The following is a 27,588-nucleotide window of genomic DNA, read 5'->3' as shown; positions in this document are numbered from 1 at the left end:
CTGCTGCCTCCCAAGGCTGATGGAAGGACCCCCAAGGGCGGCTGGTTAACAAATACCAGGTTTGGAGAAGCGGGGTGTGGGGCTGCTGCCTGGAATTAACTGCCCAGAGCACCTCCACGGATGACCTTTTAATATGAGAGCCAGCCCAGGGGAGGGAGGGGTCGGGGGCTTCCTGGGGGAGGTGGCCGCTGGCCTGGATTATCAGGAAGTGCAGGAGGAGGGTGGGGGCTTCCTGGAGCAGTGGCCCTGGCCCCCCTGTGCAGTGGCTGCGGCTCAGCCCCTTCCCTGGCCTGTCTCCCTGTTGCTTCCACAGCTGGAGCTGCCTCTGCGGCCCCTGTCCTCACCCCTGAGGAGGCTAGGCCCGGGCAGGTGCCTGGGCTGGGGCTGCTCCTGGCCAGGCTGGAAGACTGTCAGATGGAGGACAGGTCAGGTGGTCGGAAAGCTGGGGACAGGGAGGGAGCAGGTTTGAGGGAGGGACTTAGGGGCAGGCTCCTCCTCCCGGTCAGGTCCCACGTGTCCCCCCCGGCCACGCCTACCCACATCGCCCTGCTGCAGGCCGGGGGCGGGAGGAGCGGGGAGTGGGGGGTGTGGGGGGTGAGGGGGGTGGGGGTGGGGGTGGCCCAGCCCGGAGCTAGAGGGCGGGGCCGTGCATCTTCTGGCCCTGGCCTCCAATTGGCTGCCGGGCGTGGGAAAGCGTGCACCACCGCCTGGCGCCCATAAAGACGCCTCCACCACCTGCGCCGCCGCCGCCTCCCGGCCGCCCTCCGCCCCGCGCGCTCGTTGAGGCCGGTGCTCCAGAGTGAAGAGCGTGGCGGTGCGGCGGCAGCGCAGGGCCCTCGTGCAGGGCCAGGCAGGGGCGGGTGGGCGCTCCTTGCCACCTTTCTGCTCTCCCTGCTGTCCGAGAAGTTCGTGCGGTGCCAGCCCAGCTCCCAGCTGGGGACAGAACAGGAAACGTCCCCGGCGAGCCTGGCGGGGATGGCGGCAGGGGTGTCTGTCGCCTGCGCTGGGCAGGACGCGCGTCCTACCGGCCTCCCACTCCGCGGGCCTCACCAGCCACCTCACTCCCGGAGCCCGGGCCGCCGAGAGCGCCGCGGATGGACCTCAGGGAAGGCCTGGCGCGCCGCCTCCGGGAAGCCTTCCGGCCTTCTCCCTCCACCGAGTACTGGGGAGTCTCAGGCCACGGTGAATGAAGAGCGACGGGCCGGAGAGACCTCGGCCTCTGCCCAGGAGCAGCGCCCAGCAACCCCGCCCACAGGGGACCCGGTGGACGCCCTGGTGGCCACTTTGCCAGGCTCCCCATCTCCCAGCGAAGCAGAGGGGATTTCCGTTCCCCTCCTGCTTGGTGTCTAGCGCCAGGGCAGGGCGGGGGCTGAGCAGCCCCTCCCATGGACCCAGCGGCCAGTCTACATATTGGAGGAGGGGCTCTGGGGAAAGGGTGTTGTTAGGAAGGCGGTTTGAGGCAGCGGGAGGTGGGGATGCGCCCGGCGGGGAGGGGCAGGTGTGTGGGGAGGGCCTGGGCAGCGCCTCCTCAGCCGGGCAGCGCCTCCCCAGCCAGGCCCCGCAGCTGGACCCCGGCTCCGTCCAGCGTGGGAAAGGACTCCACGGTTTATGCTGAAGTGGTGGTGGGGTGGGTGAACGCTGCGCAATGGAAGGGCATGGCCCTGTGCTAATTGCCCCGGGGTGTGGGGCTGTGGAGGCACTGCGGGGGGGATGTGCTGTGTCAGTTGGGCAATGGCGGCCAACTGTGGCGTGCAGGCCTTGGAGCTGCCCCTCCATGGAGCTTTAATAAAGGCACTAGCCCTGCAATTTCTGCCTGAGTTTCTGGTCCACAGCTTGGCCGACTGCAGCCCCTGAGATTGGAGGCTTCTGCTCAGGACGTGGGCAGGGAGCTCGGGGCTCCCTGGGCTGGGGCCCTGCCCCGCTGGCCTCTACCCTGGCCCCTGCTGGAAAGCCCGTCAGGGCTGCTCTGAGCCGGGGACAGCTCCTCCCTGCCCACAGCAATCTGGGGGAGCCCCGGTTTGTCCAGTGCCCCTGTGAGCCCTGCTGTGTACCAGCCACCTGTGGGAGTGTCCGCCAGTCACCTCCCAATAGCTCGGGAGGCAGAGCGACATGACTCCATTTTAGAGATGAGCAAACGGGGCTCCTGCACTCTGCGACCATGACAGAGACACAGGAAGTGAGAGTGGGCTGAGGCCCTGCAGCAGTGGGGGCCGGCCTTGGACCGTGATCCGCCCGGACCATGGCTGCCCAACCCCCACGGGCTCACCTGGCCCCTCATCGAACCATGTATTACCCGAATAATTTATTCTAGTGTCTGGGCCCAGCCCAGTGTCCCTCACTGACAACCAGAACATGGAGGGCAGCCCTTGTGTTTTCCCAGGGGGAGGGGAGGGAGGAGCGGGTGGATTCTTAAAGGGCTGCAGTGAGTGTGGCCCCAAATGCACACCCAGGGTTAGGCACGCAGGTGATGGCACAGGGAGCCCAGGTTCTGGGAAGCGGCACCTGCGTCCGGGGAGGCAGGGCCTGGATTTTGCTGCCCCCTGGTGGCTTGCGGTCTGTCCAGGCAAAAGGCCTTGATGTGCAGCCCCTGTGGCTCTGAGGAAGAGACAGAGGTCTGAGGTCTCCCATCAGAAGTCTCAGCTCCCAGGGCAAATTCAGAGGTGGAGGATCCCTTGGCCCTGTCCCAGCTCCGGCAGGGCGGCCCCCCACGTCCTGGCCTGCTGCCAGGGGTCGCGCCCACAGCCCTGCACGGACCAGGGAAGGCCCAGGCCTGGGTGGGTCTTTCCGCAGGATCCTGGGATGTTGCTTAGGGGAGGCTGAGAACAGATGGGCAGTCACCTGTCTTTCGGGAAATCACCAGGCCCTGGCCGGGTGCGGTGGATCACGCCTGTCATCCCAGCAGTTTGGGAGGCGGAGGCGGGAAGATCATGAGGTCAGGAGATCGAGACCATCCTGGCTAACACGGTGAAACCCCATCTCTACTAAAAATACAAAAAATCAGCCTTGCATGGCGACGGGCGCCTGTAGTCCCAGCTACTCTGGAGGCTGAGGCAGGAGAATGGCGTGAACCCGGGAGGCGGAGCTTGCAGTGAGCCGAGATCGCGCCTTTGCACTCCGGCCTGGGTGACAGAGCCAGACTCAAAACAAAAAACAAAAAACAAAAAACAAAAAAAACAAAAAACAAAAAGGAAAGCACTAGGCCCTGTGGAAGTCCCCATGGTGACATTCACGTCCTGGCCACGTGGGCGGGTGTGGGGGAGGGACCGCAGGGAGGCGGAAGGCCTTGTTTTTTCCTGCAGTCGGCCCGGGCAGGACCTGAGCAGCCTGAAGCCATGAGTCGCTGCCACTGCTCCTTCTGTGCCCGGTGCAGCCCCAGCTCATGGGGTCTGGGGCCGCCTCTGATCCCATGCCCCCCACTTCACACTTGGGGTTCTGGCTTCCCCGCTGTGAGCCTGTCCCTCCTCCGTGGGACAGGCCAGCCTGGGCAGCCATCCCTGTACCCACTGCCCAGCATATAGTGGGTGCCTCATAAATGTGGGCTGAACAGAACCTGCCCCGGGGGCCCCCCCTCACTGCCAGGCATACAGCAGGTGCCTCATAAATGTGGGCTGAACAGAGCCTGCCCCTGGGCCCCCCGACTTCCAGACATAAAGTAGGTGCTTCATAAATGCAGGCCAAACAGAACCTACCCTGGGGGTCTCCCCTTTGATGGGGGCAGAGACCCTCTGCCGGGCAGCGGCCACCCAGTGCCTGGGACAGGTGCCCCCTTCTCCCACCCTGGCCTATCTCCGGGCATCTGAGGGAGGATGGGGCTGTGCCCCCCACTTCACCCTCGAGGGTCTGGCTTCCCCACCTGTGAGCTTGTCTCTCCTCCGTGGGAGGAGCCGCACCGTCGTTTTCACTTTCCATGATGACCACTGAGTGAGAGAAGATGACGGCAGCTCCTGAGTTTAAAAAGGAACCATCCGCGTAACTGCCGCAGGCAGGGCCCGTGCTCGGGCAGTGAGGCCTTGGCCCTGAGAAGGCCCGGACCCCACAGGCCTGGCCGTGGCTGAGAGGGAGTTGGAGTCCCCCGCCTGGGGCAGCCCCTCTGCACCTGGGGTGGTGGAGCAGGAGCTTGGCTGCAGGCGGGGCTTTCCTCCCAGCTCTGGGAGCCACTTCGCTGCAAACGCTGTGACTGCAACCTCTGCCACCCAGGTTCAAGCGATTCTCCCGCTTCAGCCTCCCGAGTAGCTGGGATTACAAGGCACCTGACACCACGCCCAGTTAATTTTTGTATTCTTCCTAGAGACGGGGTTTCACCATGTTACTCAGGATGGTCTCAAACTCCTGATCTCAGACGATCCGCACACCTCCACCTCCCAAAGTGCTGGGATTACAGGCGTGAGCCACCATGCTCGGCCTAGGTGACTTTTCATGGGGAGATAACACACAGGCATGGTGAGCAGCGTGGCAGAGGACCTGTGTGCAGGGCCCTGTCTCCCGCCGGGGAATCCTTCATCTGGGAAATCTCCGCTGTGGGACAGGAATGCTGTGTGTCACTGAAATGCCGCAGGAGACTGGGCAGTCTGTCTCCACAGGCAGGGAAAGAGCAGCAGGACGCAGTGTCTCTCCAGGGCACCCGGGCCTCTTCTGAGCCTCTTTACCCTCTTTGGCTGCGTACTTTCTTCTCTGTGGCAAAAGGTACATGACGTTTTATTGACCATTTCAGCCACTGGCAAGTGTGCAAATCAGTGGCTTTAGTCCATTCGCAATGCAGCTGGACCCCACCCTTTCCTGATTCCCGCAGGCCAGGGCTGAGGGCGGGGAGGGGCCTGTGCGGCAGCCTGAGACCGGCTGTCCAATGGCAGAGCTGCCTTCTGGGAAAGCCAGGGGGTCCCCTGGGGCCCCATGCTGGAACCCCAGCAATGGTGGTTCATGTGTCTCTCCATCTCACTTCCCGTGCAAAAGCGACACAGGCGGGTACAAACCCAAACAATGCAGACGTGGAGGACACAGAAAGTGAAAATGGTTTCTGAGCCCCTCCAGCCGCCCTCTGGGGACACCAGCCTGGCGTTCTTCAGACCCAAGCACTCCCTGCAGCCAGGAAGAGGAAGAGGCAGCTGGGTCTTGGGCGCAGAGGGACCACCCTGTGAGGACATAGGGAGCAGGTACCATCTGCAGGCCCAGGAGGGAACCAACCCCACCTGCCCCTGCATCTTGGACTTCCAGCCCCCAGAACCATGACAACATTGCGTTTCCATTTCTTGAGCCCCCAAGTCTGTGGCCCTTTGCTTTGTTTTGACACCCCAGCAACATGAGCCCCTTCCCAACCCCTCCCCAGCCCTGGCCCCATCATCCTTGACCTCTCTCTCCCTGCAGGTTAGATCTGCCTGTCCCAGAATTTCACCTGAATCACAAAGCGTGGCGCCTCGGGGCCTGGCTCCCTTCACGTGGCCTGATGTCTGCATATTCATCCGCCGTGCAGTGTGTGTCCACGGTTCATTTTGTGTTGCCACGTAGCATCTCATTGTGTGGCCCTAGCCCAGTGTGTTAATACGTTCACCTGCTGGTGGGTGTTGCAGTGGTTTCCAGCTCTTGGTTATCACAGAGAAAGTGACTGTGAACTTCCGCACACACGTTTTGCTGAGGACAACTCCTTCCATTTCACTTGGTTACTAGGAGTGGAGTTGCGGGGTCCTAGGGAAGGTGTGTGTTTCTCTCTAAAAGAATTTGCCAAACCGATGTCCAAAGCTGTACCATTTCAGGCTCCTGCCTGAAATCACGCTGTGATTGTCATTTCAGGGTCCGTGTCTGACAAGTCCACCGTGGCTGCCCTTCTGGGCCTGTTGCTGCTGACTAACGTTCCCACGGCCACCTTTCCCTGCGTCTGGACGTAGCAGCAATTTCTCGTTGGATGTGGACATTGTGCTGTGACGGCTTTGATCACCTGGCATTTTTGTTGGGTTGTTTTTGGCCTTCCTTTAAAGGACGCTGCGCTGTGTTCTGTGTGGAGTTCAGCTCCTTGCTCTTCACTTTGGTCTTCGTGTGGCTGGTTCTGAGGCCTCTCAGAGCAGGTCCAGCCCAGCCTTTCCTGCAGGGAGAGTCCAGCCCCACTCCCAGGACAGGCCCTGCTGGGTGGCTGCCGACAGCCCAGGATCCTCCAGGACTCTCCCCTTGGCGGTCGGAACTCCTGTCTCCCACCTGTGAGTCCCAGGGGCCGGGGGTCCACAGCCCCCTAGGGTCCCACCCATGCTGAAAGTCCACCTTCCACATGCATGGCACCCGACTCCGGAGGCCTCAGAGACCCTCAGGCAGCCTTCTGGAGCTTTCTGTCTGTGCAGTTCCCTCCCTTCCGGAGCTCTGCCTGCCAGGTCCCTCTGCGGATGCCTCCCTGAGCCCTGACGTCCTTCTCCTCAGCCCCCCAGGACTGCTGGACCTGCCTGGACGCCCGCCCCTGCTCGGCCATCCTCAATGGGCCTCCACCCCAGGGCTGGGGTGACCCTGGCTGAAAACAGTTCATCCTGAGTTTCAGTCTCGAGCTTTCGTGGCAGGAGGGAAACTGCCGGCTGTGTTACTCCACGGCAGATGGAACAGACGGGACCAGCTCCCTTCAGAGGGGCACTTCGGTTGGTTCTAGAATTCTCCTTTGCTATGAAGGCTGCCGGACACATTCTACACTGGCCACCCTCCACCTCGCATGTGCGTTTATCAATGAAACGCCCTAATGGGACCTCCTGGATCAAAACACTGAGTATTGTCCTGGAACCTGCCTCTCAGAAGGCCGTGCGCTCCCGCCTGGGATCCTGCTGCTCCTCCGCCGGCCGCCCCACACACGCTCCGCTGCCTCTCTGGGCCGGCTCAGCCGTTTCACGTTCCTGCGTGTGCACTGAGATGTCCACCCTGGCACGCTTCTTCCCCTCGGCAGGTGGTCCCCACGCTGTGTCTGCCCAGCTCGGAGCCCAGAGGCCCCCGCAGCTCCCCACAACTTCATGGTGCAGTGACCTGAGGCCTCCCCTGGCTCAGTCCCTTTCCCAGGGTCAGGGGTTAATGTATTGAACCAGGACAGGAAGTGCCTTCCCCCTGAGCTCTGTCCCTGCTGAACCTGGAAGGCAGCGCCCAGTGGCAGCTCAGACCCCCAGAGCCTCTTCTGAGGTCCGACACTCCTCTGCTCTCCCCAGGGAGACCCCCTGGCCTGGCCCCCAGCTCTCGGTGCCTCGGTTTCCTCACCTGGAAGGTGGGGATGTTGAAGGTGCCTGGGTTGTGGCTGTGCACTAACCTAGGGAGACTGTGAGCTTCCAGAGCTCGAATGTCTGGAAGGAAAGGTGCGAGCTGGGTGGGTGTGAGTGTCCTGATCATGGACACAGAGCGTGGGGCCCCTTGGAGGGCTGGAACCCAGGTGGGGGATGCCCGGGTGGTGGGACAGAGTGGGGCTGGAGGAGAGGGTCTGAGGAATGTTCCGGCCACAGACACCCCAAGCCCATGGGAGGTCAAGAGTTGGTCACAAGGAAGGTGAGGTGGGGAACAGAGCTGGGGGCCCAGGGTTCTGATTTGGGGTGAGATGTGACGCCATCCCCGAGGCAGAAAGACGGCCAGGGGAGGGGAGGAGGTGGGGAAAGCAGACGGAGGGGGAGGCGGGGGGAGCCCAGGGCCAGGAGTGTCAGGGGCAGGCACTTGAGACAGAGGCACCCTGAGGTTTCCCAGCAGGCAATTGATACCCTGGCCTGCAGTGTGGAGGAACTGGGGCTGGGCTGGAGGCCTGGGGACGCCTGGGGCTGCCCCGATTCCCAGCAGACGCCTCACCCTCTGGGAAGCCCCAGCTGCCCCAGATCCCTCCCACAATGCTCTGACCACCCCCAACCCCCAAGTCCTCTCCCTTCTGTCCCCAAGCCCGAGGGCTTGGAGCTGCCCCCGCCCTGGGCCATGACAGCTGGACACAGAGCCCTCCAAGTTCCACGGGCCTCCTGTACCACCGCCTGCTCCGCCCTCCTGCCCTTCCTGGTGGCCTCCCCTGTGAGGGCTGCCCACCTAGGTGACCCCGGAGCCGCCTCCTCACGCCTCCGTCTGCTCTGCACACCGTCCACTAGCCTGACAGCTGCCCAAAGCCTCCAGAACACAGAACGGGCCTGGTGTCTGCGCCTCCCTCTCGGGGTGGGCCACGGCCGGTTCTGTGTCCCGTCCCCTCCCCGCTCACCAGCGGTGGACCCCAGCTTCCCTCTGCAGCAGCACTCAACTCACACACTTTCTCAGAGACGCGCAGCCCACCTCGCCCCTGCAGGTTCCTCTTCATCCCTCAGAGCACCCCATGGCCTGGGCAGTCCATCCTGAGTGTCCGCACCACACGACTGTAGACGTTTGGCTTCTGGACTCAAATCCTTCACCAGATCGTGACCAGGAGGGCAATGACCAGGCCTCGGCCTCAGCCCCCTGCCTGGCCTGCACTGGCACAGCATTGGGTCTGGGGAGTCCCCGCGACAGGAGGCACGGGGCTCGGGGGGCTCACCTGCCTCCCTCTCCCTGCTGGTAATGGTGGGCCCTGGGATGGGGGCAGTGATATCCTGTGGGCAGCCGTGTCAGTGCGGATGGCTGGGGGCTGGGGAGGGCCTCGTCTCCTGCCTCCTTGGGCAGCCTCATTTCCTTCCTGATGGCCCTGGTGTCCTGCACAGGGCCTGGCGGTGCTGGTGCCGGGAGAGCCCACGCTGAATGGATGAAGGAGTGAGTGCTGTACTTAGCGGGGGGCGCTGAGCGCTGGGTGGGGAGCCCAGGACATTTCCTCCTGCTGCCCGGGAGGTAACACCCTGAACCCCTCGAGTCTGCATTCTGTGAGAGCGGGCAGGCCACAGAGAAGGGAGAAAAGGGACGGAGGGCCGAGGCTGGCGGATACGGGGAGCAAGGAGCGGGGACAGGGCTTACTCAGCAATCAGAGAAGGCCTCAAGGAAGAGGTGACATTTCAGCAAAGACCTGGCACTGTCTGTGCTCTCGGTGGGGCAGACGGGCTCCCTTCAGCCGCCCTTGAGGCCTGGCACCTGGGGCCCTATGTCAGGCTTGGGGCCTTGGTGTGGGAGCTGAAGTCGGGGTAGGAGGGGCATGGAGGAAGGGGCAGGAGGGGCTGAGTCTCACTGATGCCTGTGTTAGTCTTGTCTCTTGCCATGCCTCAGTTTCCCTTCTCCCCAGGGTGGGGTGGATGAGATGACTCTTGAGGACTTATCTGAGAGAGTGGGGTTGGAGGCCTGTACCGGCAGGTGTAGGCGCTGTGTCTGCTCTTGGAGGTTGGGCGTTCTTGGGTAGTTGGTGAGGGAACGTGCTGTCCCTGCACCCTGGAGCCTCCATGCACTCCTGGAGCACCCGGGAGGATGCAAGGGGCCCCCTTCTTCTTCCTTGGAAGACCCATGTGGCTCTGCATGTGGGGGACATTCCTGGCAGGGGGCACTGAGGGCCAGGATGTGAGTGCACCAGGGAAACAGCAGATGGGGCTCCTCTCCCAGGCTCCAGCTGTGGGGTGGGAGTCCATGCTCCTGTGTGTCTCTTGGGGGCTTTTTCTCCACTGGGTGCCACCTGGTCCCCCACCCTGCCTCAGAGTATTGGGGTCTGGGCTCGTCCACCCTGGATGCTGGCCAGGAGTGCACCTGCCTCTGGAGCTCGGGACGCTTGGCCCCACAGGACGGTGCCGCACACCACAGCCGGCCTAACTTCACCCCTGCCTGCTCCCTCTCCAGGGCCGGCCTGCAGGGCTGCACACTTTCTAGTCGGGGTGCAGGTCCCTGGGCTCCTGCCACAGCTTCCTGTGGCTGGCCACCCTGCCAACTCTCCTGCAGGTGAGGGTGGGCGCGATCCCCAAGGTCCTTTCCACCAGTTGCCACTGAGTCCCCCAGGGGCCAGGGCTGGACTCTGGAGGGGGTCACCTGGCTGAAGTCAGGACCAGGAGGGGCAGGGGGCAGTCGAGGGGCAGGGGGCAGTCCTGGGCCAGGCATCTGGCAGATGGGCTTGCTGGAGGTGGGGGTTCCTGGTGTGGAGCAGGCGGTGCCAGAGGGGGTGACCGGGACCTGCTCTGGGGAAGCACAGGCGGTGCGTGACAGACCTGGACTTCCATTGACTGCATCACGTCCAACAGCAGGAAAGGGCCATGGGGGCACTGGCGCTGTCACGTGGGTCACGAGGTTCCATGTGATGCGGGGAGTGAGGCCGTCACGAGGGACTCACTGGTGCCTGCCTTGGGGCTCCGGGGCTGTGGGCTGTCTCCATCCAGAGGTCTCCCTACCACCAGGCTCTGTGGGGCAGGGAAGCCCAGTGGGGTGCAGGGAGCCAGGAAGCTGGGGTGGGGTCAGGGCAGGGTCCACAGGGAGACCGGGCGAGGCTGGCAGCCTTCCCAGTCCGCGCAGCGTCTCTGCAGGGGGAGCAAGAGCTGCCCTTCCACCCCTCCCAGGGGACGGGTAGGGGCGCTCTGGGCTTTTCCCACCCCCTCACACAGGGACACAGGCCTGGTGGGCCTGTGACTGAAATTGGCCAGACCGCATTCTGGTGGTTTTATTCGGAAGGGAAGTTTACCCTGTTCAGCAGAAGCTGAGATGGGAACAGGAAACCCACAGGGCCCCTTTATTCGGCAAAAATGTCAGTCAGCGCCACGGGGAGCAGCCGAGGGTCCCTGAGTGTGTGAGTGAGGTGGGGAAACACACATGGACTTTGGGGGGCTCCCCCTCCTACAGGAAACCCGGAGTGGACTGGAACGGTGCAGGGGGAGAACTCGCCCCTCCCATCGGGCGCCTCCTTCACACCGGCCCTTCCCCTCGGCTTTGCCTGGACAGCTCCTGCCTCCCGCAGGGCCCACCTGTGTCCCCCAGCGCTGCTCCACTCAGCAGGCCTGAGCCCCTCTCTGCTGCCAGACACCCCCTGCTGCCCAGTCTCCTGCTGCTCGGGTTCTGAGGCACAGCTTATCACACCCAGGCGGATTCTCTTTCTCTTTCTCTTTCTCTTCTGGCCCACAGCCGCAGCAATGGCGCTGAGTTCCTCTGCTGGAGTTCGTCCTGCTAGCTGGGTTCCCGAGCTGCCGGTCTGAGCCTGAGGCATGGAGCCTCCTGGAGACTGGGGGCCTCCTCCCTGGAGATCCACCCCCAAAACCGACGTCTTGAGGCTGGTGAGCCCCCGAGCCTCCTCCCCGTCTGCTCGCAGATCCCAGTTCTGACCCCAGGGCCTCCCACAGATCTCTTCCCCATGCCCCTGTCCTGGCCGTGGCTGGCTCCTGCGTCCAGCCCGTCCCCTGCTGCCCGGGGCTCTCGGGTCAACCCAGACCCCCAGCACTGGGCTCACCACAGTGGGGTGAGCAGCAGAGCCACAGCCCTACCCAGCAGACCTCCTCCTGTGTGTGTCCCCCACTCACCACTCCGTCCACGGGCAGCTGGTGAGCCCCTATTTGGCCGGATGTGGGCACTTCTGGGGGCTGGGTGTCTCTGGGCGTCTCTGGGCGGGGCTCTGGAGCAGGTGACCCAACTCCCCGGCAGCCCCGACCTTGGTGACAGGTGATAAGATCAGTGTGCAGCAGGGGGCTGGACCCAGGTGGGCGGGGTAGGGACACTCTCCATGCTCATGTGGCACTCCTGCCTGTCCAGGCACTTTCCCCATCAGGGGCCCCCGACTGCCCATCAGCCAGCCCAGGAACGAGGCCACGGCAGAGCCACCCTCCCCGATGTGGCCCTGATCAGCCTGTCACCCACTGTCTGGCTTGTGAGCCCCTGGGGCACATCCCTGGCTGCCCCTGCTGGCTCTTCAGGGGTCAGCAGGTCCAGCCTAGGCCAGCAGGGGGGCCGGCAGGTTGTCTGCCCAGTGGGCTCAATGCTCCCAGGTGTGGGGTGTGGGGTCCCTGGCGAAGGCAGAGTTCCAGTTCCCAGGGCTCCACGCTGCCAGGCAGGGTCATCAGGGCTGGAGGAGGGGCGGTCCCCACCCGATCCTGGGCTCCAGCGGTCGGCAAGGTTGTTCCATGAGCCTGGCCTGGGGCCCGCTTCTGTCCTCTCTACCAGGCACTGCTGCTCCTCCCCATTGCACAGAGGGAGACTCAGGCTGTGGGTCCAAGCCTGGCAGAGCCCACGGGGCAGCCAGGGCATCTCCCAACGCCTGTCCTGACCCCCTTAGGTGCTGTATCTCACCTTCCTGGGAGCCCCCTGCTACGCCCCAGCTCTGCCATCCTGCAAGGAGGACGAGTACCCGGTGGGCTCTGAGTGCTGCCCCAAGTGCAGTCCAGGTAGGTGCAGCCCTTTGGCGGGCCAGCTCCGTGGGCCGAGGGCAGACACTCTTGCCCCCTTCTGCCCCAGACACCCCTGTGTTCTCTGCCCCCACAGCCATGGGTGTGATGAAGCCCTGGGGCCAGGTGTGCAGACAGTGAGGGCAGGACCCCCAGGCCAGCAGCCTGGACTCTTCACCCTGGGGGACCCTCACAGTCACACTGCACAGGGGGTGGGTCTGAGAGACGTGGCTGGCCCACCGTAGCCAGAGACATGGGCTCAGGGGGCACATACCAGAGCCGGGCCAGGTGTCCCAGGAGGCCCCATGTGCTTCCAGAACTTTCCGATTTTCCCCAGAGCAGCTCTGCTCATGGCTGATGGGGCTGCTGTGTCCCGTGGGGCTCATGGGCCATTTGAGTCCCCTTAGCTGGTGTCTCCCTGCTTGGGCTCTGGGCGCAGGTGGAGTGATGGGTGGGCTCCCGAAGGGGCCTCCCGCAGACTTGCGAAGTTCCCACTCTCTGGGCGGCAGGTTATCGTGTGAAGGAGGCCTGCGGGGAGCTGACGGGCACAGTGTGTGAACCCTGCCCTCCGGGGACCTACATTGCCCACCTCAATGGCCTGAGCAAGTGTCTGCAGTGCCAAATGTGTGACCCAGGTAAGAGGCCAGCACAGCCGGCCCGGCCTCCGCTTGGGCAGCCTGGATGCCCCCGCACCCTGTACCCTCTCTCCATGGCCACAGTGCCCCAGGAAGGCTCCGGCTGCGCCAGGCCAGGTCCCAACCCCATCTCCATGGATGCACCCTGCAGGGGACGCCTTGAGGTCAGCCTCCGGCCCCCCGTCCACCTCTGTCTTACCTCTCACTTTGTCACGTGGGCCGCCAGGTGGGCCATCCTGAGCTTGGCGACTGACCCTTAGCCCTCGTCCTTGGCTCCTCTGGTGCCCTGGGTGGGTGCCCAGACCTCTCCTGTGCCCACGTCCCTAGCTGCAAAGTGGAATGGGATGGTGCTGGGACTCTCCGGCTGGCACTCGGGCCTGCTGCTTCCCCACAGGGCTTCTTGTCCCTCTCTCCTCCAGATATTGGTTCCCCCCATGACCTCAGGGGAAGAGGTCACCTGGAGGCTGGTGCCCACCTGAGTCCAGGCAGACAGAAAGGGGAGCTAGACCCAGAGGTGTCCTTTGAGTTGCTGAGCGCAGAGCCTGTCCATGCGGCCAATGGCTCTGTCCCTTTGGAGCCTCATGCCAGGCTCAGCATGGCCAGTGCTCCCTGGGGCCAGGCAGGACTGCACCTGCAGGACAGGGCTGACGGCACACCTGGGGGCAGGGCCTGAGCCTACAGGGAGGCACAGGGCAGGTAGGCTAGCCATGAACAGAAGAGGAAGCTGGAGTGCTTTGGGGGTTCATGCATGTAGGCTGGGATTTGGGGCTCACACCTCAACCTGCATGCCCAGTTCCATGCCCCTCCCCTCTTGTGAAAGCACCTGTCTGATTGGGCTGAGGACGTGGGGGCACAGGTGGCAGGTGAGGCTGCCCTCAGGAGGGGCCCAGGCCCAGCTTGTACCCCGCCTCCACCAGTACCTGAAGAAGTGGGGCTCTCACCCGACCTGCCTCTGCCATTGGAATGGCCTGGTTTGCACAGATGGGAAGCCCATTTGAGGGGTGGGTGTCTGGGTGGGCACATGGGGCGAGGACCTGCCTGAGGGACCCTGGCCTGGAACTGACAGTGCAAGCTCGGCGTCCTGCCCATCTGGGCAGAAGGCTGGTTTCTCCCATCAACGAAGCCCTCCCAGGACCTTCCTGAAAGCCCTCGTCCCACACGCAGCTCTGCCGTCCGTTGGTGTCCCTCCCGGCCTCAGGTCCTCCATGCTGGGTACCTCCGGGCACCTCGTTTGGCTGAGCCAGGGGTTCAGCCTGGCAGGGCGCCCTGGCAGCAGTCCTTGGCCTGTGGATGCTGTCCTGGCCTGCGGATGGTGTCCCGGCCTCCACGTACCCCTCTCAGCCCCTCCTCTTGGACTCCAGCCATGGGCCTGCGCGCGAGCCGGAACTGCTCCAGGACAGAGAACGCCGTGTGTGGCTGCAGCCCAGGCCACTTCTGCATCGTCCAGGACGGGGACCACTGCGCCGCGTGCCGCGCTTACGCCACCTCCAGCCCGGGCCAGAGGGTGCAGAAGGGAGGTAAGCGGTGGGTAGCAGACACCCCTCCCATTTCCACCCTGGTCCCCAGTGCCCCGCTGTCTGGAGCCCCAGGTTTCCTCGACGGCATGGCCTGCCCAGGGGCCCTGGTGAGACAGAACCTTGGCCAGCCCCAGGCCCACCCACTTCAGCCCTGTCCTGGAAGCAGCCCGGTGGGAAACAGGTGATGGAGGCAGGGGAGGGGGCAGGGAAGGGCCATCCCAGTTTGCTCCACCTCGGGGTTCTGGGACTTCCCAGTCCCCAGGCCTCACTCTCGGGCCCCAGGTCTGGAGCCTGGGTTTATGGGAGTGACCATGGTTAATGCCACTGTTCAAGCTAAGTCTAGGAGGAGTAAGTGTCCAGCCCTGGCCTGCACCTGGCTGGGCAGCCCCCACAGCACTGCAGGATGTGGACACAGAGGGACTCCGGGACTCATGAGATCCCAGCTACTCAAGGCCGGGACAGCCAGAGCCACCACCCCAGGCCTCACCTCCAAGACTCTGGACAGGGAGCCTGCCCCTCCCCGCTGGTCCTCCCATCACCCGCAGAGCACCCAGGTCTAGAAGTTCACAGACAAGCAGTCCCTAGCCGCCAGCCCCCTCCCGGCCTGGTGCCCTCAGCCCCCTCTGTCCGTCCCTCTCTTCTCAGGCACCGAGAGTCAGGACACCCTGTGTCAGAACTGCCCCCCGGGGACCTTCTCTCCCAATGGGACCCTGGAGGAATGTCAGCACCAGACCAAGTAAGTGAACCTGGGGGAGGCCCAGCTCTGTGCCCTGGGGAGGGGGCTCCACGTTGCTTCCCTGGGAGATGACCGTCTTCTCCAGCAGAAAGGCTTGAAGGTCCCACCCTGAGCGGCACCCTGGTCACATGCCTGCGTCCAGGAGAGCTGCAGGGCTGAAGCCTGTGTGCCCCAGATAACCCCTTCCATGGGCCCAGACAAAGCCTCATCAGATCTGAGCTTCCTGGAGGCTCAGGATGGGCCTTCCCAGAAGCAGGCCCAGAGGGAGGCTGCCTCCAGAGCCCCTGTCCCCTGGGGCTGTGGGTGTCCCTGAATGTCAGGGCCATGGGAGGGCCCCTGGGCTTCAGCGGCTGGGGAAAGTGAGCACTCTGCTCTTTGTCCGCCTACGGGAGGGCACCTTCAAATGCTGGCGCTGGGCCCCTAACTGACCTGAGACTCCAGAGCTTCTTGGGAGGAGCTGGGGTCCCCCAGCAGAGCCTGGGATGGGGCAGGGGTGGCTGCCCCAGGGAGGGGGCGGTGGGGCCTTCCATCCTGCTCTGCCCTCCTCGTCCTCTGGCCTCAGCTCAGTCCTGTCCGTCTCCAGCTCTAACCATTTCTGTCCCGACACTGGCTCTCCCTCCACCTTCTGTCCTTGTCTGCCACTGGTCTCCCGTGCTCTGGGGTCTCTGCACTGCTGGCTGCCTTCCGCTTCTCTCCCCTCTCCCTCTGCCGTCCTGTCTCCTTTGCCCAGTCTCTCCTTGTTTCTCTTCTCCTCCTTCCTTCTCTCCACCTCCCCATAGCCGAGCTTGGAAAAGTCAGACAGACCTCTGAGGTCTCATCCTGGAGCTGCCATCAGCCCAGCCTCCCTGGGACCTGTCTTCACTGCCTGGGGCCCTGGGAGCCAGGGAGGCTCCCTGGGGCTGAGTGAACACCGGGCGCTGCACCTGCCTCTCCCACGTCCTCGGCCCCACTCCCGCAGGTGCAGCTGGCTGGTGACGAAAGCCGGACCTGGGACCAGCAGCTCCCACTGGGTATGGTGGTTTCTCTCAGGGAGCCTCGTCATCGTCATTGTTTGCTCCACACTTGGCCTAATCATATGTGTGAAAAGAAGAAAGCCAAGGGGTGAGCACACGGCGGCCCCATCAGGGCTCACGTCCCCAACTGTCGCCTCTTGGAGCTCTGTTACCCCAAGCCTGGGAGGTGGCCCCAGAGCTTTTCCAGGATCCGCGGCTCCTCCCAGGGCAGCCACTGCAGGCTGGGGCAGGTGGGCTTTCTGCTGTGGCAAGAGCCCAGGTGTCAGCTGGCCTCCCTGGGGGAAGGGAAGGTGGGACACCTGACCGTGGAGCCCACAGCCACCCCTGCCCACGCACTCTATGACCGTGTGCTCCTGCCTGCCCCCTGTGGGATGTGGGGAGCAGGACAGGCTCTGCTCAGCTGGGAGAAGCTCTGGGCTGAGGGTCAACAGCCGCCCTGCTGGGGACAAGGCTTTGTCCTCATTGAGGAGAGTAAGGCCATTCATTCATTCATTCATTCATCCACCTATCCGCCCTGGTCTGGGCACCTGTGCTGTGCCTGGCCTCCTGGGCACTGACCCTGCTGTGTGGACCCGGCTGTGGCCCTGGGAGCCCTGTGCACAGCCCCCAGGGACGCAGCTTCTAAGCATTGAGGTCCGAAGGGAAAGTCAGCCCCATCCTCCAGCCAGGCGGCAGCAAAGCCACCTGATCCTCACCCGGGGCCTCCAATGCGGGGAGGTCTCGGGGCCTCAGGCTCTAGGGTAGGCCGGGCAGCAGCTTAGTCTCACCCAACTGGGCACCTGCTGGTATGGTGGGCAGGGCCTCTCCACTGTGAAGCACTTGTTCGCCTCCCATAGATGACGGTTGAATTAGGGTTAGTTATGCACTTGGGGGCCTCAGCTGGGGAGGTGGGCCAGGCGCCCCCAGTCCTATCACCCATGCTGGGCCTCCTGGGGACAGGCTGGGCTAGCAGTCCCAACACAGTTGGCCTCCTCTGCTCTCAGAGAGGGTCAGTCCCTTGGGGACGGTCTCCCAGGGAGAAGCAGGAGTTGTGCCTCCGCCACCGCTGTGAGACCATTGCCATGAGCCTGTGTCCCCTGATCAGACACTGCCCCTCCCTGACCTGTGTGTCTGTGTATTGCAGGTGATGTAGTCAAGGTGATCGTCTCCGTCCAGGTATTGATCCTCCTCCCCCTCTCTCTCCCCCCTCCATCTTCCCCCCTCCCCCCTCCCCACTGGGGCTGGTGTTTCTGGTGTACATGGTGGGGGCTCCCAGTTCTCTGAGGGTCCTGAGTCTTTCAAGTACAGCCACGGTAGCTCAGGAAAGAACCCACCCCTTCAAACTGAAAGCAGTAAAATGAACCCGAGAACCTGGAGTCCCAGGGGGGCCTGAGCAGGCAGGGTCTCCACGATTCGTGTGCCCGCAGCGGAAAAGACAGGAGGCAGAAGGTGAGGCCACAGTCATCGAGGCCCTGCAGGCCCCTCCGGACGTCACCACGGTGGCCGTGGAGGAGACAATACCCGCATTCACGGGGAGGAGCCCAAACCACTGACCCACAGACTCTGCACCCCGACGCCAGAGATAGCTGGAGCGACGACTGCTGAAAGAGGCTGTCCACCTGGCGGAACCAGCGGAGCCCGGAGGCTTGGGGGCTCCGCCCTGGGCTGGCTTCCGTCTCCTCCAGTGGGGGGAGAGGTGGGGCCCCTGCTGGGGTAGAGCTGGGGACGCCACGTGCCATTCCCATGGGCCAGTGAGGGCCTGGGGCCTCTGTTCTGCTGTGGCCTGAGCTCCCCAGAGTCCTGAGGAAGAGCGCCAGTTGCCCCTCGCTCACAGACCACACGCCCAGCCCTCCTGGGCCAGCCCAGAGGGCCCTTCAGACCCCAGCTGTCTGCGCGTCTGACTATTGTGGCCTCAGCAGGACAGGCCCCGGGCACTGCCTCACGGCCAAGGCTGGACTGGGTTGGCCGCAGTGTGGTGTTAAGTGGATACCACATCGGAAGTGATTTTCTAAATTGGATTTGAATTCGGCTCCTGTTTTCTATTTGTCATGAAACAGTGTATTTGGGGAGATGCTGTGGGAGGATGTAAATATCTTGTTTCTCCTCAAACTGTCACCTCCTGGTGTTTCTTGCTGAACAAGGAGTTCCAGGATGGCTGCTGGGCTGTTTGGGGGACCCCTGCCCTCCTCCCATCATGCCTGGGGGTTCACTCCACCCAGAGAGGAGCCCTGGCTGCCTCTTCGTATCCCAACAGCTGCGCTCTCAGTGGGCTCTCCTGACCTCTGTGGCTCCGTCTGAGGCTATTGCTGTGGATTCTGATGCTCAAATGGTGTCAGATTTGCCCAGTAAAAACCCCAGATCTACATCTGACCTACACTTCCCAGCTGTGTCCACTGAGAAACCCAGTATCAGTGACGCCTGCTGTGCCCAGCCCTCTCCACCTGCTCCGGGAACCCGCCAAGCCCAGGTCCCGCTGGCAGGGGCTTCACCAGGCCTCTGAGCCACACATTCATTTAATGCTCGGGATGAGGCCCCTTTCCCCACATCTGAAGGTAGAAGCGGTGAGGGGAATGACCCTGCAGCCATGCCATGAGGATGGAGGCCACATAGCCCCTCTGAGCATGCCCGCTCCACCCCGCCCTACCCCCTCTCCTTTCCTTGTCACCTGCCTCCAGCAGAGCCCCCAGGCTGAGCCACCCACCCCAACTCCTCTCCTGCCACAACTTGTCCTGTGGAAGCTTTGGCTTAGCGTCCTGGGGTGTGGAGAGGCCCATGCAGGCCAGGTGGAGCCCTGGGCCCCTAGAAAGCAGCACTTCTGGCTGCCCCACCCCGTGTCACCCTCTCCCCAACTGGATGCATGGTCTCCAGGGACCGCGGGCCTCCCTGTGCATGGACCGGCTCCTGACCACCGTCCAGGGTCATTGCCAGGGTACCTTTTCAGAGGCTGACCCCATAGACCTGGCTGCCCCCCAGTGCTAGATGGGAGCCAAGCACAGCCTGCCCTTCTGCCCACAGCTCCGGGGGCAGGCGGGAGCGTGGGGCCATGGAGTGAGCGGGCAGGGGAGGCAGTGGGCTCCCTGGTCAGGGGCCCCAACTTCCCTTCCCCCAGGGAGGCCACCTGACATCTGGGCTCCAGGCACAGCGGGAAGCCCACCTGCCCCAACCTGTAGCTCCTCCTGGGAGGAGCCACGGATCCTGGAAAAGCTCTGGGGCCACCTCCCAGGTTTGGGGGTACAGAGCTCCAAGAGGCGACGGCTGGGGACACGAGCCCTCATGGGGCCGCTGTGTGCTCACCCCTTGATTTTCTTCTTTTCATACATGAGATTAGGCCAAGTGTGGAGAAAACAATGACGTTGACGATGAGGCTCCCTGAGAGAAATCACATCCAGCGGGAGCTGCTGCTCCCAGGTCTGGCCTCCGTCACCAGCCACCTGCTGCATCCGAGGGAGTGGGGCCGAGGACGTGGGAGTGGCAGGTGCAGCCCCCGGTGCTCACTCAGCCCCAGGGAGTGTCCCTGGCTCCCAGGGCTCTGGGTGGTGAAGGCAGGTCCCCGGGGGGAGGCTGGGTTAGTGGCAGCTCTGGGATGAGACCTCAGAGGTCTGTCTGACTTTTCCAAGCCCGGCTATGGGGAGGTGGGGGGAAGGAAGGAGGAGGAGAGAAATAAGGAGAGGCTGGGCAAAGAAGACAGGACGGCAGAGGGAGAGGGGAGAGAGGTGGGAGGCAGCCAGCAGCGCAGGGCCCGGAGAGTGATTTCAGCGGCACCGCTGTCCCGGGCCGCCTGGTGCCACGTCTTTGAAAACAGTTGTTTAATTTAAGCTTGTCCACTCAGTAGCTGTTGAATGTGGGAGGGTATCTTGTTCTATTCAAGTTGCTATAGAAATAAAAACTACCATACACTGGGTGGCTTAAAAAGAACAGACATTTGGCAGGGCGCGGTGGCTCATGCCTGTAATCCCCACACTTTGGGAGGCCGAAGCGGGCAGATCATTTGAAGTCAGAAGTTTGAGACCAGCCTGGCCAACATGGTGAAACCCGGCCTCTACTAAAAATACGAAAACTAGCTGGGCATGGTGGCGGGTGCCTGTAATCCCAGCTACTCAGGAGGCTGAGGCAGGAGAATCGCTAGAACCCAGGAGGCAGAGGTTGCAGTGAGCTGAGATCCCACCACTGCATTCCAGCCTGGGCAAGTGAGCGAGACTCCATCTCAAAAAATAAAAGGACAGGAATTTATTTCTCACGTTTCTGGAGGCTGGAGGTCCAAGATCAAGGTGCCGGTAGATTCGGGGTCTGGTGAGGGTCTCTTCCTGGTTCCTAGATGGCTCCTCATTGTGTCTTGACACAGTGGTCGGGGTGAGGGAGCCTTCTAGGTCTCTTTTTTAAGGGCACTAACCCATTCCTGGGGCTTCCACCTTCACCAACCACCTAAATACCTCACCTCCTCCGTGAGGTCTTCTCTGATTGCTGAGTAAGCCCTGTCCCCGCTCCCTGCTCCCTGTGTCTGCCCGCCTCGACCCTCCGCCCCTTTTCTCCCTTTTCTGTGGTCTGCCCGCTCTCCTGGAATGCAGACTCCAGGGGTCCAGGGTGTTACCTCCCAGGCAGCAGGAGGAAATGTCCCGGACTCCCGACGCAGCGCCTAGCACCCCCGGCTAAGTACAGCACTCACTCCTTCATCCATTCAATCCGTTCAGTGTGGGCTGTCCCGGCACCAGCACCACCAGGCCTTGTGCAGCACACCAGGGTCATCAGGGAGGGAATGAGGCAGCCCGAAGAGGTGGGAGACGGGGCCCTCTCCAGCCCCCAGCCGTCCTCACCGACCCGGTTGCCCACAGGATATCACCGCCCCCATCCCAGGGCCCACCAGAACCAGCAGGGAGAGGGAGGCAGGGGAGCACCCCCAGCCCCACGCCTCCTGTCAAGGGGACTCCCCAGACACAATGGTCCCTGGTGGCCCAGGGCCTCTCCTCCCTACACCCCCATGACCTGGGCCCAGGGACACAGGGCCCCTCCCCACTCCTGTCACAGCCAGGGCCTGAGCCCAGAGACCTCAGGATCCCACTGGGCGATGCCCTCCCCGCGAACTCAGGGCCAGGGGCCAGGCCGCGGATTTATTTATTTATTTATTTATTTAATTTATTTATTTATTTATTTTGAGACGGAGTCTCGCTCTGTCACCCAGACTAGAGTGCAGTGGCAGCATCTCGGCTCACTGCAACCTCCGCCTCTCGGGTTCAAGCGATTCTCCTGCCTCAGCTGCCTGAGTAGCTGGGATTACAGGCGCCTATAACTGCGCCTGGCTAATTTTTGTATTTTTAGTAGAGACGGGGTTTCACCATCTTGGCCAGGCTGGGTTAGAACTCCTGATCTTGTGATCCACCCACCTCAGCCTCCCAAGGTGCTGGGATTACAGGTGTGAGTCACCACACCCGGCTTCAGGCAGGAGATTTAGAGGGCATTCTGTGCACACCTCCCCCCGGGGCAGATGGGGAAACTGCGGCTGAGACTGGTCGGTGTCACGGGCACAAAACACAGACCCTCACCCCCAGGCTGGGCCTCCCCCCATCACTCTGCAACAGCTGAGGAGCCCCAGGCCCCCCAGAGTCCAGCACCGCGTCACCCCACTGCCCTCCGTGAGGTCCTCCACACAGCCCCGACCTGGGTCTCCATGGATCCCCACAGGGTCAGCTTCACACCCCAACCTCCCGGCAGGGCCGTCTCCAGGGGACTGTCCGGAAACCCCCAAAGATGCTTCCCTTTTCTGTTGATGGGAGCCCCTGGGCACAGAGGATGGGACAGCGGCTGTGGGTACCTGAGGGCTGGAGCCACACCCTAAGGGATGGAGGGCAGGGTCCCGGGCCCAGCTAAGGGCTCCCCCTCCACTCCTGCGCCTTCAAGGCCGGCCTGCACCTCCCCTGCTCTGTGCCAGTGCAGGCCAGGCAGGGGGCTGAGGCCGAGGCCTGGTCATTGCCCTCCTGGTCACGATCTGGTGAAGGATTTGAGTCCAGAAGCCAAACGTCTACAGTCATGTGGTGCGGACACTCAGGATGGACTGCCCAGGCCATGGGGTGCTCTGAGGGATGAAGAGGAACCTGCGGGGGCGAGGTGGGCTGCGCGTCTCTGAGAAAGTGTGTGAGTTGAGTGCTGCTGCAGAGGGAAGCTGGGGTCCACCGCTGGTGAGCGGGGAGGGGACGGGACACAGAACCGGCCGTGGCCCACCCCGAGAGGGAGGCGCAGACACCAGGCCCGTTCTGTGTTCTGGAGGCTTTGGGCAGCTGTCAGGCTAGTGGACGGTGTGCAGAGCAGACGGAGGTGTGAGGAGGCGGCTCCGGGGTCACCTAGGTGGGCAGCCCTCACAGGGGAGGCCACCAGGAAGGGCAGGAGGGCGGAGCAGGCGGTGGTACAGGAGGCCCATGGAACTTGGAGGGCTCTGTGTCCAGCTGTCATGGCCCAGGGCGGGGGCAGCTCCAAGCCCTCAGGCTTGGGGACAGAAGGGAGAGGACTTGGGGGTTGGGGGTGGTCAGAGCATTGTGGGAGGGATCTGGGGCAGCTGGGGCTTCCCAGAGGGTGAGGCGTCTGCTGGGAATCGGGGCAGCCCCAGGCGTCCCCAGGCCTCCAGCCCAGGCCCGGTTCCTCCACGCTGCAGGCCAGGGTATCAATTGCCTGCTGGGAAACCTCAGGGTGCCTCTGTCTCAAGTGCCTGCCCCTGACACTCCTGGCCCTGGGCTCCCCCCGCCTCCCCCCTCCCGTCTGCTTTCCCCACCTCCTCCCCTCCCCTGGCCGTCTTTCTGCCTCGGGGATGGCGTCACATCTCACCCCAAATCAGAACCCTGGGCCCCAGCTCTGTTCCCCACCTCACCTTCCTTGTGACCAACTCTTGACCTCCCATGGGCTTGGGGTGTCTGTGGCCGGAACATTCCTCAGACCCTCTCCTCCAGCCCCACTCTGTCCCACCACCCGGGCATCCCCCACCTGGGTTCCAGCCCTCCAAGGGGCCCCACGCTCTGTGTCCATGATCAGGACACTCACACCCACCCAGCTCGCACCTTTCCTTCCAGACATTCGAGCTCTGGAAGCTCACAGTCTCCCTAGGTTAGTGCACAGCCACAACCCAGGCACCTTCAACATCCCCACCTTCCAGGTGAGGAAACCGAGGCACCGAGAGCTGGGGGCCAGGCCAGGGGGTCTCCCTGGGGAGAGCAGAGGAGTGTCGGACCTCAGAAGAGGCTCTGGGGGTCTGAGCTGCCACTGGGCGCTGCCTTCCAGGTTCAGCAGGGACAGAGCTCAGGGGGAAGGCACCTCCTGTCCTGGTTCAATACATTAACCCCTGACCCTGGGAAAGGGACTGAGCCAGGGGAGGCCTCAAGTCACTGCACCATGAAGTTGTGGGGAGCTGCGGGGGCCTCTGGGCTCCGAGCTGGGCAGACACAGCGTGGGGACCACCTGCCGAGGGGAAGAAGCGTGCCAGGGTGGACATCTCAGTGCACACGCAGGAACGTGAAACGGCTGAGCCGGCCCAGAGAGGCAGCGGAGCGTGTGTGGGGCGGCCGGCGGAGGAGCAGCAGGATCCCAGGCGGGAGCGCACGGCCTTCTGAGAGGCAGGTTCCAGGACAATACTCAGTGTTTTGATCCAGGAGGTCCCATTAGGGCGTTTCATTGATAAACGCACATGCGAGGTGGAGGGTGGCCAGTGTAGAATGTGTCCGGCAGCCTTCATAGCAAAGGAGAATTCTAGAACCAACCGAAGTGCCCCTCTGAAGGGAGCTGGTCCCGTCTGTTCCATCTGCCGTGGAGTAACACAGCCGGCAGTTTCCCTCCTGCCACGAAAGCTCGAGACTGAAACTCAGGATGAACTGTTTTCAGCCAGGGTCACCCCAGCCCTGGGGTGGAGGCCCATTGAGGATGGCCGAGCAGGGGCGGGCGTCCAGGCAGGTCCAGCAGTCCTGGGGGGCTGAGGAGAAGGACGTCAGGGCTCAGGGAGGCATCCGCAGAGGGACCTGGCAGGCAGAGCTCCGGAAGGGAGGGAACTGCACAGACAGAAAGCTCCAGAAGGCTGCCTGAGGGTCTCTGAGGCCTCCGGAGTCGGGTGCCATGCATGTGGAAGGTGGACTTTCAGCATGGGTGGGACCCTAGGGGGCTGTGGACCCCCGGCCCCTGGGACTCACAGGTGGGAGACAGGAGTTCCGACCGCCAAGGGGAGAGTCCTGGAGGATCCTGGGCTGTCGGCAGCCACCCAGCAGGGCCTGTCCTGGGAGTGGGGCTGGACTCTTCCTGCAGGAAAGGCTGGGCTGGACCTGCTCTGAGAGGCTTCAGAACCAGCCACACGAAGACCAAAGTGAAGAGCAAGGAGCTGAACTCCACGCAGAACACAGCGCAGCGTCCTTTAAAGGAAGGCCAAAAACAACCCAACAAAAATGCCAGGTGATCAAAGCCGTCACAGCACAATGTCCACATCCAACGAGAAATTGCTGCTACGTCCACATGCAGGGAAGAGTAACCATGGGAACATGAGTCAGTAGCAACAGGCCCAGAAGGGCAGCTACGGTGGAATTGTCAGGCGTGGACCCTGAAATGACAATCACAACGTCCTCTAAAGGAAAATGTAAGCCTGGTGTGAGAAATGGAGGACAAAACAAAGAGCCAGGTCTGAAATGAATAACGTCCTTGTACGCACACCAGTCCGCTTGGGTGGCTGTCACAGGACGCCGCAGTCTGGCTGGCTTCCCCGATGGAAATGCTGTCTCAGGCCTGGAGGCTGGAAGCTGGCGTGAGGGTGGCAGCAGGTTTCACTCCCTGGGAGCTCGGCTGTGGTCTGCAGATGGTGTCTTTCCGTGTGTCCTCACGCAGTCTCTTCTCTGTGCGTGCAGTTCCCTGACGTGTCTCTGTCCAAACTTCCTCCTCTGAGGAGGACTCCAGTCATTCTGGATCAGGGCCCACCCATATGGCCTCATTCAGCCAGTCACCTCTTTACAGTCCAATCTCTTCATCCCATCCCATTCTTAGTGTGAATTCTGGAGGGATCCCGTTCAGCCAATAACAGTAGGATTAGGCCAGGTGTGGTGGCTCACACCTGTAATCCCAGCACTTTGGGAGACTGAGGCAAGAGGATCACTTCTGCCCAGGAGTTCCAGACCAGCCTGTGCACAGGCAAAATCTCATCTCTCCAAAAAAGACAAAAATTAGCCAGGCCTGGTGGCGCACACCTGGAGTCCCACTTACTTGGGAGGCTGAGGAGGGAGAATCAGTTGAGCCCGTGAGCCCTGGAGGTCACGGCTGCAGAGAGCCATGATCACACCACTGCACTCCAGCCTGGCTGACAGAGGAGGCCCTGCCTCAAAACAAAAACAAAAACAGGAGGATTAACAACAGATTAGACAGCTCAAAAGGAAACACCAGTGAACTTGAAGATATACTATCAGAATCTACCCCAAATGAAAAACACACAGAAAATGAATAAATGAACGTATTCTCAAAGATCTCCTGGAAAATATCGAGCTGCCTAACAGAAGTGCAGTTAGAGTCCCAGAGAAACAGAAAGAGGCAGGAACAGAAAATCATTTGAAGAAAAAGCAGTGAAAGTTTTCTAAACTACAAGAAAACTGTGATCCCACAAATGCAGAAAGATCAACAGACCCCAAGAGGGGTAAATAGAGAGGCATGCACTGCACAGCAAATCCTAATCAATGCCCGGGAACCAGGGACACAGAGGGGACCTGGACACCGGGGTCAGGTGAGGCCACCTTTGGGTACAAAGACGCAAAGATAAGGGCCATGCGGACTTGTCCCCAGGAACAGTTCAGGTCAGAAGGTGAGCAAAACATTTTTAAGATGCTGAAAGAACATTTCAACTTTGAACTCCAAACCCAGTGAATCTGTCTGTGAAAAATAGACCATGCTCGGTGGCCTCCGCCTGTGGACCCAGCAACTCGGAGGCCGAGGCAGGAGGATCACTTGAGCCCCAGGATTCAAGGCCAGCTCTGGCAACAGAGCAAGACCTTGTCTATTAAGTTACAAAAATAAAGGAACTGGAGGCCGGGCCCAGTCTAGGGGACTGAGGCGGGCGGATAACTTGAAGTCAGGAGTTTGAGACCAGCCTGGCCAACATGGTGAAATCCCATCTCAGCTAAAAATACAAAAATTAGCCAGGCATGGTGGCACACGCCTATAGTCCCAGCTACTCTGGAGGCTGAGGCATGAGAATCGCTTGAACCTGGGAGGCAGGGGTTGCAGTGAGCCAAGCTCCCACCACTGCACTCCAGCCTGGGTGACAGAGTGAGACCCTATCTCAAATATATATATGAAAGCAAATCAAAGACTGAGGACATACTGACAGCTGAGAGAATTTCTCAGCAGCAGACAGATTTGCATGACAAGAAACATCCAAGGACTTTCTTCAAGCACAAGGAAGTTTTTTCATAGGGAAATTGTTTCTTTTTTTTTTTTTTTGAGATGGAGTCTCACTCTTTCTCCAGGCTGGAGTGCAGTGGTGCCATCTTGGCTCACTGCAACGTCTGCCTCCTGGGTTCAAGGGATTCTCCTGCGTCAGCCTCCCATGTAGCTGTGATTACAGGTGTGCACCACCACGCCTGGCTAATTTTTGTATTTTTAGTAGAGATGGGGTTTCACCATGTTGGCCAGGCTGGTCTCGAATTCCTGACCTCAGGTGATCTGCTCACCTTGGCCTTCCAGAGTGCTGGGATTATAAGCACGAGCCACCTTGCCTGGCCTCATGTGGAAATTGAAATCTGCTCAAAGGAATTATGGATGAAAGAAATGGCAAATGCGGGAGGAAATTTTTTCTCATTTTTAAATATCTTCAAAAATAATAAAATGCTTAACGCAAATATGTTAGTGACGCATTGTGACATTTAAAGCATATACAATTAAAACCTATGACAGTAGTATAAGTTATGAAGGGGAAAGGCAAGTGTGTGACAGTGAGATTCTTCTGCATTTCCGCTGCGTGGGAAGGTGCAGGCATGTTTAGTGGTCACACAACCTGAATATAGGCTGTGATAAGTGCAGATGGATGTCACAAAGCCTTCAATAACCACTAAATAAGGAAAACAAAGATGTATCGCTAAGAAGGCAACCATGGGGATGAAATGAAATACTACAGAAATAATCAAACAGAAGGTAGGACAATGGGAAATCAGAAATATGAAACAGCAAATAGTAGAAAGATGATGTGCCCACATCCAGCTGTATAGGTAATGACTTTGAATATAAATGGTCTAAATAGTCCAATTAAATACAGAAATGGCCATATCAGATACAAAACCAACAGCCAACTAAAGGCTGACTACAAGAAACCCACTTTACATTTTAAGAAATGGGCTGGTTAAGCCCGGTGCGGTGGCTCATGCCTGTAATCCCAGCACTTAGGGAGGCAGAGGTGGGAGGACAGCTTGAGCCCAGGAGTTCAAGACCTGCCTGGGCAATATAGAGAGACCCTCTTCTGCAGAAAAAGGGGGAAAAAAGACACACACACACAAAAGAGAA

At 61.4% G+C, this 27,588-nt stretch overlaps 1 protein-coding gene across 1 annotated transcript; it reads left to right on the top strand.

Moving 5' to 3' along the window:
- The first annotated feature begins 10,775 nt into the window (after positions 1–10,775).
- TNFRSF14 (TNF receptor superfamily member 14) lies at positions 10,776–18,201 on the top strand. Its single transcript, XM_004024518.4, has 8 exons — positions 10,776–11,111; positions 12,104–12,212; positions 12,722–12,847; positions 14,209–14,364; positions 15,010–15,100; positions 16,059–16,201; positions 17,237–17,268; positions 17,520–18,201. The coding sequence occupies exons 1-8, from the start codon at positions 11,043–11,045 to the stop codon at positions 17,643–17,645; spliced, it is 852 nt and encodes a 283-aa protein (XP_004024567.3). The 5' UTR covers positions 10,776–11,042; the 3' UTR covers positions 17,646–18,201.
- The last annotated feature ends 9,387 nt before the right edge of the window (positions 18,202–27,588 follow it).

The sequence above is a fragment of the Gorilla gorilla genome, chromosome 1, assembly GCF_029281585.2.
Source record: "Gorilla gorilla gorilla isolate KB3781 chromosome 1, NHGRI_mGorGor1-v2.1_pri, whole genome shotgun sequence".
Classification (NCBI taxonomy): Eukaryota; Metazoa; Chordata; class Mammalia; order Primates; family Hominidae; genus Gorilla; species Gorilla gorilla.
Note: the sequence above shows the minus strand (reverse complement) of the source record. Positions and strands in the feature narration are given on the sequence as shown.